The 11,647-nt window shown below is 44.8% G+C and overlaps 1 protein-coding gene across 3 annotated transcripts; it reads left to right on the plus strand.

The window, feature by feature from the left end:
• The first annotated feature begins 8,355 nt into the window (after window positions 1-8,355).
• On the plus strand, window positions 8,356-11,645 carry LOC124677698 (OVARIAN TUMOR DOMAIN-containing deubiquitinating enzyme 4-like). 3 transcript variants are annotated; one of them, XM_047213662.1, is made up of 7 exons: window positions 8,356-8,595; window positions 9,279-9,796; window positions 9,931-10,052; window positions 10,142-10,182; window positions 10,305-10,403; window positions 10,877-11,073; window positions 11,535-11,645. In XM_047213662.1, the coding sequence occupies exons 2-6, from the start codon at window positions 9,298-9,300 to the stop codon at window positions 11,046-11,048; spliced, it is 933 nt and encodes a 310-aa protein (XP_047069618.1). In that variant the 5' UTR covers window positions 8,356-8,595; window positions 9,279-9,297; the 3' UTR covers window positions 11,049-11,073; window positions 11,535-11,645. The 3 variants fall into 3 exon arrangements, with proteins under 3 accessions (XP_047069618.1, XP_047069622.1, XP_047069630.1); XM_047213666.1 differs by having other exon boundaries at window positions 8,356-8,590; XM_047213674.1 differs by having other exon boundaries at window positions 11,013-11,073; window positions 11,535-11,641.
• The last annotated feature ends 2 nt before the right edge of the window (window positions 11,646-11,647 follow it).

An 11,647-nucleotide genomic window follows, 5' to 3' on the forward strand; every position in this document is an offset into this window, starting at 1 on the left:
GGTGGGCCCATGGGCCGCGCCGCCCTATGGTGGCGTCGCCTCGGCCACCCCCCGACGCTTCCCTATGGACTACTTAAGGCTTTCGACCTAAAAACGCACGGGGGTTGGACCAATTTGCCAGAAGACATCCAGAACTCCGCCGCCATCGCGAAACTCCGTCTCGGGACCAGAATCTCTGTTCTGGCACCCTGCCGGGACGGGGAATTGGAGGAGATCATCGCCATCATCACCACCGATGCCTCTCCATCGACCATCCATGTTTCCCCCATCCATGTGTGAGTAATTCCCCCGATGTAGGCTGAAGGGGATGGTAGGGATTGGATGAGATTGTTCATGTAATAGTCATAAGATTGTTAGGGCATAGTGCCTAGTATCCGTTGTTGGTACTTTTATGATATTGTTGCAACTTGTTATGCTTAATGCTTGTCACTAGGGCCCGAGTGCCATGATTTCAGATCTGAACATGTTATTGATTCATGAAGATATTCATTGTTTATTGATCTTACCTGCAAGTTGTATACACATATTGCTGTCCGGAACCCGAGGCCCCAAAGTAACAGAAATTGGGACGACCGGAGGGGAAGGCTGTGATATGAGGATCACATGTGTTCACGGAGTGTTAATGCTTTGCTCCGGTACTCTATTAAAAGGAGTACCTTAATTACCAGTAGATTCCCTAGAGGCCCGGCTGCCACCGGCTGGTAGGACAATAGATGTTGTGCAAGTTTCTCATTGCGAGCACGTACGACTATATACAGAACACATGCATATGATTATTTAGTACTTGGATACTGTTTTATTACTATCTGCAAATGCCCTACCTTGATTGTTACATGAGTTCTCTTATCCATGCAGCGCCCGTTCATCCATCCATGTGCCTACAATATTTTAATCCTGCTGTTTACTATAATCACTACTGATGTCTTTATTACACTGCTACTTATATTTCACTACTGCTACTGCTATAAAACTGTTGCTACTGATAAACTCTTGCGAGCAAGTCTATTTCCAGGTGCAGCTGAATTGACACTCCGCTATTAAGGCTTACAAATATTCTTTGGCTCCCCTTGTGTTGAATCAATAAATTGGGTTTTACTTCCCTCGAAGACTGTTGCGATCCCCTATACTTGTGGATCATCAATACGTCTCAAACGTATCTATAATTTCTTATGTTCCATGCTAGTTTTATGACAATACTCACATGTTTTACATACACTTTATATCATTTTGATGCATTTTCCGGTACTAACCTATTAACAAGATGCCGAAGCGCCGGTTCTCGTTTTCTGCTGTTTTTGGTTTCAGAAATCCTACACAGGAAATATTCTCGGAATTGGACGAAACAAAAGCCCACTTATTTTCCACGGAGCCTTCCAGAAGTCCGAAGAGGAGACGAAGAGGGGCCACGAGGCGGCCACACCATAGGGGGGCGCGGCCCCACCCCTGGTCGCGCCGCCATATGGGGTGGGCCCCTCGAGCGTCCCCCGACTCTGCCCCTTCGCCTATATAATCCTTCCGTCGCAAAAACCCTAGTACCGAGAGCCACGATACGAGAAAAGTTACTGAGACGCCGCCGCCGTGAACCCCATCTCGGGGGGTTCTGAAGATCGCCTCTGACACCCTGCCGGAGAAGGGAATCATCACCGGAGGGCTCTACATCACCATGCCCGCCTTCGGACTGATGCGTGAGTAGTTCATCCTTAGACTATGGGTTCATAGCAGTAGCTAGATGGTTGTCTTCTCCTCTTGTGCTATCATGTTTAGATCTTGTGAGCTGCCTATCATGATCAAGATCATCTATTTGTAATGCTACATGTTGTGTTTGTTGGGATCCGATGAATATTGAATACTATGTCAAGTTGATTATCGATCTATCATATATGTGTTATTTATGATCTTGCATGCTCTCCGTTGCTAGTAGAGGCTCTGGCCAAGTTGATACTTGTGACTCCAAGAGGGAGTATTTATGCTCGATAGTGGGTTCATGTCTCCACTGAATCTGAGGGAGTGACAGCAACCCCTAAGGTTGTGGATGTGCTGTTGCCACTAGGGATAAAACATCAATGCTTTGTCTAAGGATATTTGTATTGTTTACATTACACACAGTACTTAATGAAATTGTCTGTTGTTTGCAACTTAATACTGGAAGGGGTGCGGATGCTAACCCGAAGGTGTACTTTTTAGGCATAGATGCATGCTGGATAGCGGTCTATGTTCTTTTTCGTAATGCCCTAAGTAAATCTCATAGTAGTCATCATGATATGTATGTGCATTGTTATGCCCTCTCTATTTGTCAATTGCCCAACTATAATTTATTCACCCGACATGTTATTTATCTTATTGGAGAGACACCACTAGTGAACTGTGGACCCCGGTCCATTCTTTTACATCTGAAGTACAACCTACTGCAATCACTGTTCTCTGTTGTTCTTTGCAAACAAACACCATTCTCCACACCATACGTTTAATCCTTTGTTTACAGCAAGCCGGTGAGATTGACAACCTCACTTTTAAGTTAGGGCAAAGTATTTTGATTGTGTTGTGCAGATTCCACGTTGGCGCCGGAATCCCTGGTGTTGCGCCGCACTACACTCCTTCACCAACAACCTTCACGTGGCCTTCATCTCCTACTGGTTCGATAACCTTGGTTTCTTACTGAGGTAAAACTCGCTGTTGTACGCATCACACCTTCCTCTTGGGATTCCCAACGGACGTGTGCTTCACGCGTCATCAGTTGCACTAGTTGAAGTTGTCGGGTTCTGGTTTACCCAAATTTTGATACTTTTGTAAGGTGCAAAATAGACGCTCCTAGTTGAAGTTGTCGGGTTCTGGTTTACCCGAATTTTGATACTTTTGTATGGTGCACAATAGACGCTCCTGATGGGATTAATTGACGAGTCTATGTTTCTAGTGTTTACCACCGATAATGGACTTTAAGATTTATCCTCTTCTCTTTTTGTCGAGTGCCTCTCTGAACTTATTTTCTGTCTGTTGCACGAACAACGTTCCCGATGGGAGTATCCCCGAGGCTATGTTCGAGTACATGTATCCGAGCATAAGCTCAAAGACTTTATGCATCTGAGTTTTATTCAACTTAGGTATCATTGCCTTTAACCGATTACTCATTACTTACCTTATTTTGTAGTTTTTCTTTCTATCGGGTGTGCCGTCAGCGCTTTCGATGGGAGTAGCCTCCGCAACCAATCGTAGGCTCAAATATCTTCATCCCATCCGAGGATTTATTCGACTCGGATCTTCTTGATGGAATACATTGATATTTTCATCCACTTGACCTTTGATTAACCCAAAGTTTGTTTCCTTCCGCTCATGACGCCATTGTTGACGATGATGGTGTGCTCGACTACGTCTGAAAAGACTCTAATTTGACGCATCACATGTGGGACCATAATGTAGTCTACCCGACGCGTGGATGGCGTCCACACCATTTGATTTGACTGCATGACCGCACGAAAACCAAGGCGCCCCGTGGCGTGGCGTGCAATTATCTTCCTAGATTCTCGTGGTGGTGGAGTTAATTGGCCTGATGTTTCAGCACCTCTCTTCCACGTGTCTGATGGAGAGGGAATTGTCCTCACAAATATAGCATACATCGGGTAGATACCATCAGCTAGATAGTACGCCTTTTTGTATGCGTTTACCTCAAAGTTCACGGCAGAAGCTTGTCCCTCAGCTAACCTGGCAAACACCGGAGAGCGCTGCGGCACGTTGATATCATTGTTTGTTCCTGCCATGCCAAAAAATGCATGCCAAATCCAAAGCTCATAGTCTGCCACCTCCTCAAGAATGACACTGCACTCACCAGTATGCCCCTTGTAGATCCCCTACCAAGCAAAAGGGCGAGTCCTCCAGCCCCAATGCATACAGTCAATGCTTCTGAGCATCCCAGGAAATCCTCTTGCTGCATTCTGTTGCAAGATCCGAGTTGTATCATCTTGTCTTGGTGCTCTCAAATAGTCTTTAGCAAACGCCGCTATGACGGTTCGGCAGAACCTGTAGAGAGTCTCTGTACATGTCGACTCTGCCATCCGTCGGTAGTCATTGGCTGTATCTGAAGGAGCTCTGTATGCAAGACAACACATTGCAGCAGTGCACGTCTGAATTGAGGTGAAACCCCACAAATCTGTACAATCTTTCTTGGCCGGGAAGTACTTGTCGTACTCCCTGACGCCGTGGACAATCTTCAAGAACAGCTCCTTGTTCATCCTAAACCGGCGCCAAAATTCCTTCGGTGAATGAGTCGCGTCGTCGTTGAAGTAGTCGGAGTCAAGCAGCATTGCGCCGGCTTCACGATATCGGTTGATGTTCCTTCTCTTTCCTGGCTTTGAGCTGTCGCGCCGAGGCACGATGAAGAAAGGCTGGCGAACGCGCAGCATGTTCGTCAGAATCAGCTGCTGTGATTGCCGCCGAACAGCCTGAGCGTTCTACTCCTCCGTGAACAGCTGCACCATCATCTCGTCATCGCTGTCAATCGCGGCAATCGGATGAACACCTTGCGGGCGGGGCGATACTATCGCGGTGGCGGCGAGCTCTGTTCCAGGCAAAACAACGGCGGCCAGTCGAGTGGCTGGCGGCCGTGTCGATGGACGGCGGTTCCTAGACAGTCGGCGGTGTCTATAGCAAGCAGGGGCGCGGCGGCGACGGCGACGGTGGCGATCTAGAGGGGTGGGAGTCGGCTCGGGCGTGGGTAGGAGGTGGGAAATCGGTGTGTTTGGCTGCCAGGCGGAGACCACACTCGTTTTCAGACGTGCTGCGAGGCGCCGGCGCGCCCGATTTGCGCCCTTGGCGAAGGAGCCATCACAGGGTTGCCAGCGATTTTATTGGGCTCGAAAATTGACCGGCGCCGTTTGGGGCGCATCGGTGCGAGCCCATTTTCGCTATCGGCCTCCAAAATGCTATCGGGGCTGCTATGGTGGCGCCGGTGGAGATGCTCTAACATCGTTCCTAGATGTGTCATATGTTAAATTGTTGATAAGGAAAACAAATTACACGAAAAAGTCCATATAGTCCCCAAATAACAGAAACGCTCATGCAAATCATAAACGAAAAAATCGCCCAAGCCATTGTGACAGATCCTTACAACTGAATCTCCCGCCACCATCGAGCTCGAAGGGAAGATAAAGGAAGACTCAAGCAGCCGTTGAGTCGTCGACGTAGCCTTGAATAGAAAACTTCATTGGAGTCGCCGCATTATCCGCCGCCGTGTACCACAAGATATGAGGGAGTAAGCCATATTGACAACAACATCACACTACTAAGAAAAAGCTTATAGGCTCTGAGTTACCAAAAAAAGAGGTCCACCGGTGCTATTTACCACCGATGCACCCAAATATTGGAGCGCCAGTGATACGAGGATGCCACCGAGTTGATCATGTATTATGTGTTCTAGTTGTTAGAAAATTCACAAACATGAATTTCGATATATTAGGCAAAATGGCGTCATGTTTCGATAAAACAACTTTTTTGTTTGCATACGACCTCCGATGAAAACATTTTTATATAAAAATGTATCTACGGAAAATTTTACATCCGATTTCAGGTTTTATAAAAAGTTGCAAGAAAATTCAGAAAAAAATACCGCTGGCGCACTGGCGTATTGGTGCGCCGGCGGTAACATATCCTATATATTGAAATGATCCAGCTCTCCTCCTCCTGATCCTCCACTTCCCTTTCTCCTCCTCCTGATCCTCTTTCCTCCGGCCACCTTCTCTTTTCCTTCCTTTTCCCTTCTCCTTCTCCTCTTTCTTCTCCTCCTCCTCCTCCTCCTCCTCCTCCTCCTAGTAGATTCCCCCACTTCTTTCCGCCGACCGCATCTAAGGACACCTACTGATCGGCGACCACCTCCCCAACCTCCCTCCAGCGACCACCTCCTCGACCACCCTCCGACGACCACCTACGGCTGACCACCCTCCTCTCACTCACATCTTTCTCCTTCATGCGCGACGACAACAGGCACGACTCGATGAACGCGATAAACACGACGAATGACCTAGATCTAGATATAGATCTGGCCTCTGTTTTTGAATTTTGGAAAATGTTACCGCCGGCGCACCTGGCTGGTGCGCAGGCCCACCCGGTGCATCGGCGGTAACACGTTATCACCGGCGTGATACCACCGACACACCACATTTTTTGCGTGTGCGCCCGCGGTAGCCGATTTTGGTGCGACGACAATATGACTTTTCCTAGTAATGTCACCCTGATCAACTTTGAAGGTGGGATGCTACAAGTGGGATTGTGGGAACCTAGCCCTCACAAAGATGCACAACGAATCTCCCAAGACATGACACACTACTTCCCCTCAATGCTGCTAAGGACGCCATCAACAAGGAGAGGAGTCAGCAAGGCCTAATTTGATACTTTTATTAGGAATATATCGTTGCCCTATGATTATGCCGAAATTATAGAGCAAAATTAGTTATAGATGGAAAGATGTTAAACCACGCTATTATGATTTGATTGAGTCAAACAAGGTTGTCATATCTAATGTTGAGGAAATCGTATGTGTCAACTCGACTGGCTCGCGATTAGCGATTAATGGGCAAATTGATCAATTAATCAGCCCATAAATCAGTTAATCATCGATAAATGAGTCAATCGGCTAATCGGTGACCCACCAAGTAGCGATTAATCGGTTAACCGCTGAATGGGCCAATTGTTTGAACAATGGTCATGTCTGTTTTCTTGATCTCTTTATGTAATTGCTGCCTTTGGCTATATATAAACATATAACATGTGCGAGACAAAACATCGATTACCACACGGAAACAAACATGGTATCAAAGCAGATATTCTCACGACGCTGATTCTAGGTTCCTAAACATTTTCACATCACGTGCCACACTTGGAGAGAATCTCCACGAGACGAGGCACCCGATATCAATCAAAGATTGGACTTGTTTATTAGATCATACTAGCTGTGTGCTCCAAACGGCATACGACACAAGCGTCGGACAAACAGTTTGGGGGACACCGGTGCGGGTTGCCGCTTTTGGTGGACACCTTTGCCCAGCGGAATCACCTAAATCGGAAATTTAAAATGTTAAACTTCACTAAAATTTTATGAAATGAGCCGATTTCATTCAAAGTTCGTTAAATTTTACAAGTTTGAATGAAAATACGGTGAAAAATAAACCCTAAACTAATCGCGGTGTGGGCTGGCGTGCCAGAACCACTCCACGCCAATGAGATCGTCCTGTCTTGCCTTCTCCTCCTCCTTGATGGCCGTGCTACCGCTCACGCATGCGTTGTCACCGTGCCTCCTCCCGTTGGTTGCACTAGTCCCTTCGTCCACCATGAGATCGACGAGCTTGCCGGACTCGCTGAATGACCATGCGATGCCGACGAAGAGCGGCGCCTAGTGGCGATTGTTCATCGAGTTGGCTAGGGCTTGAAGAAGCCGCGACTCGCTCTCAGGGTCGCCGACGTTGCCCATCGCCGCCACCTCCCACGCGTACTCCTCTCACCTCTGCCCGGCCGTGACGGCCGCAACTTCTAGAGCAAGGCAATACCGGCTCGTGGAGGCGGCGATGGCTTGCACTTCACGCGACGGAAGCGACGAGGAGGCAACGACTGGCGTGCCTCGCCGATCACGATACCGCCAGTGCGGTGGCGTTTCCTTGGAGGAGACACTAGTAAATTTCAGTATCTTCTTAAACAAATTGATCAAACAACATGATCAAACACGAAGATCAGGGAGGTGGCGTTTTGGCTCATAGGAGCAGATACTCCTATTATACAAAATAATTAAAAAACAATTTTAAAAATGTCAAAAAATTCTGACATAATTTTTTTGTTGTACATCGTGACATTCTATGTTAGTGCACAAGTTTTCATGGAGAAACAACATTTTATGTGGCGTGTACAAAAAAGATAAAAAAATGTCCTGTACGTAGTCATGTTATAGCATTAAAATTTGTCTTTTTTACGGGAGCCACAAATTTTTATAGTTTTTTTTGAAAACTTGTGTACGAACATAAAATGTGTAGATGTACATGAAATTTTTTAGTTTAGAATTTTTTGACACTTCGAAATGTAGATTCACATAATGAAAGCAAATACTCCTATGAGCCAAAGCGAATATCTCGAAGATCAGGCTGAACACTGTAAGAAAGGGCAGCAGCACCTGCAGTTATGCTGAAAAAACGTACTAGTGCATTTGTTTTTTGAGGATGCCCATATTCTTCTTTAGGACATAACTGCACATTTGAAGGGCCATGGGCCAGATTTGCCGAATCCTTGAAGCTCAACAGGCCCAGACCTACCGATAAGCCCATCCATGCCTTTCTTCGCTGTCCTGGTTGGTTCTCGAATCATCTCGAGCCTGGGAAGGGAAACCCGAGCTGTCCGCTTCCTCCCCCTCTTCCTCCTCCTGCCGCCATTGTTCCGGCTCGAAGTAAAATCCAGCTTTCGTCCGTTCTCCGCCTAGGCGCTTCTCCTTTCACCTCTCTCTCACTTCTCCCCACAACCCAAGGAAGAGGAAGGCAAACTCTATAGACCTGACCGCCCCCGCCCCTTCCCGTTCGTCTCCGTCATCGGGAATTCTCTCTTCCTGGAATTCGCTCATTTCGGCGTAATGTACACTTCTATCTCGTCTACTTGTTTTTAATACTCCGTACTATCTCATAAGGGATTTGACTCGATTCATGGCGCGATGTTACTTAAAACCGATTTTACCTGTGTATTCGTACATTTTTTTTTTTCATTTCATTTGCGAGCAAAGCCCCCGCTGTCTTTCCTCAGCTGATATGATTGGAAGCATGCCATGCCGTTTTGGATGCGGTGCTTGTTGTGTGCATATCTTGTGCCGAGAAAAATCTGAGATGTGGAAACTCTGAATATTGAGCAACAACACTCTTACCGGCATTCCTTTGCTTTCCATGTTAAAAAATGTTTGGGAATTATAATTTAGTTTTTCGTGTATCTTCATGATGACATGATTTTGAATTATCTAGACCAAGCAAATAATAGAAAATCTTGTGTTCTGTAGTCGGCAGTCAAGACATGTCTAGTCCACAAACTTGAGTAGGCAAATGTTTGGAGTGCGTATGTGCAGTTATCTCAAATACTTATTGTGGATAGTCTATCGTCTGACTACATTTTTGGTCCTGATGTTCACCATTGTGTATTAACATGTATAAAACTGGACTACAATTGATCTATTTAGTCTATATGATGGTCTTATTTTAACTTAAAGGCTAAAACACTAATAGTATCCTGTTCCACTAGTTCTTACATGTCATTTGTCCGCATATGCGCAGCTGATACTATCTGAACTGGATGCGGATCTATTCACCTGCAATCTGTTTGCGGCGATCTGCCTCAAGTAACATGTATGCCCATCCCAATCAGTTTCAAGGAGGAGTCACACAGAGTATGGCCATATGGAAGTGCTCCGGGCCGCAGTCAAGCCGTTCTCATATGACATCGGGATCAGCCAGTTTTTCTTTTAATAAAAATTTAAGACCTGCTGAACTGCAGAGTCTGAAGTACTTTGCTAGCTTAGTGGGCCGACGATTGCGTTGCGGATTATCAACTAGAGAGGGCAGTCTAAGTGTAAAGCTCGACATGCTTTCACGTGAAAGAATTTCGGGTATGAATTGGAATTGGAGAGGCATGCATCAAAAATTAGGAGCTACAGCTGGTGGGCTTTGTTTCGGATTTTCAGTTACTGGGACTGCAAAAGCTGAGATGCCAGTTGACAGGAATATTAACTGTTCAGAAACATCAGCATCATCTACTCATGGGAAGAAAGTCTACACAGATTATTCTGTTACTGGTCAGAAATGCATTTTTGTTAGGCTTAATAATTGTTTTTGTTAAGAAAACACACTCCTATCATATTTATATTTGCGGATATTTCATCATGGCATTAAGCTGACTACTCGTGACTGTTTTACCTGGATTTACCAGGCATTCCAGGAGATGGAAGATGCTTATTCCGTTCCGTGGTTCACGGTGCATGTGTCCGGTCAGGGAAAGCTATACCTAATGAAGATCTTCAGAGAAAGCTAGCTGATGAATTGAGGTCAATGGTATGTCTGGAATGTTTCTAGGTGTTCTTGTTTTTCGTGCTATTGCCTTTCATTCTCTAAATCCGCTATATAAATATATTATTGTACAGGTTGCCGATGAATTTGTCAGTAGACGGGAAGAGACTGAATGGTTAGTTGATGCACATTTTTACTGTTATTTTTGTTCTTCTGGTTTTAAGATAAAGTTGCTACATGAATGGAATTATTGATGCATTTGAAACTGTTGCATTTTCTTGCAACAACTATTGACAGGTTTGTTGAGGGCGATTTCGATACATATGTTTCTCAGATTAGGCAGCCACATGTGTGGGGTGGTGAGCCAGAACTGTTCATGGCTTCACATGTTCTTCAGTAAGTAATTGGACCTGTTATGCATTCTTTTCCTCATGGGTACCAAAAGTGGCTACCAGCAATAAAACATCGAGGTTCACTTATGTTTTGTTAGCCAATATCTATATCCCCATAAGCTATATAGCTTTACGAAAAAAACACGGGTAATGAAAAGAATGGACTTCTTTCTTTATTCTGTCTGACTTTCTTCCTACTATGCTTATGTCAAATCATTACATGCCACAGATGCCAGTAGGGATAATGTTCAATTTTTATTGCTAGAACTGTGCAAAATACATTAAGTGGACAAAATAAAATGAAGTTGACTAAATTCTGGTCATAGTTATAATTAGAGAGCTAAGAAGCTCTCATGTTAATGCAAACCAAAAAAATCCTTCTTGATTTGATGTATGTTCTGGTAACAACTTAACTTGCACTTAAACAGTACTTTCCATGAAGTAAGAAGTAATAACGCCATTACTTTGTTTACACAGGATGCCAATAACCGTGTACATGCGTGATGAAGATGGGGGTGGTTTAATAAGTATCGCTGAATATGGCCAAGAGTATGGTAAAGAAGATCCAGTACAACTTCTGTATCATGGTTTTGGCCATTATGATTCCCTTCAGATTCCAGCCAATAGGGGTCCAGAGGCAAGAATGTAGAATTTTGGAGTTCCAGATGTACAAGGTATGGTGAACTATTCTGATTTCCGTCTTTCCATGACAATATATTGTTGAGATACTGATGACTTATACAGTGAGAGTGAGTGTTTATTTGGTTATATAGCCTCAATGTGCATTACAAGCTTTGCAGCAATAACTATGTCGCAAAAAAACCACATTACATTAGGTTTCCTGAAATAATGTAGTGACAAGTAAGAAATCACGAGTCAGAGTACGGAGCAGTTATTCTTCCCTCTCATATGAGGGGGTAGGCATTATTATTTTTGTTCCCTCCTGTATAAGCCGTTATTCCTTAATCATTCGGGAACCTGGAGATTTACCACATAACCGTTATGTCCATATCCACCCCCTTTTTAGACAATCTAGTGCATGAATAAAGAATACTTAACAAGTTATGAATCATGAACTTCTTATGTAGTTACCATTTCCTTAAAAAGTATTCCTGACTCAAAAGTTTGCTGGCAGGCACTGTTGCAAAAACATCGATCTGTGGATAGGAGATGTCTTTGTCTAGGGACATGCTCATAGAAAATGGTAAGAGATGTAAGACATTCAATTCTCTGTTTGAAGCTGCCCAA

The sequence above is a fragment of the Lolium rigidum genome, chromosome 1 (genome assembly GCF_022539505.1).
Source record: "Lolium rigidum isolate FL_2022 chromosome 1, APGP_CSIRO_Lrig_0.1, whole genome shotgun sequence".
Classification (NCBI taxonomy): Eukaryota; Viridiplantae; Streptophyta; class Magnoliopsida; order Poales; family Poaceae; genus Lolium; species Lolium rigidum.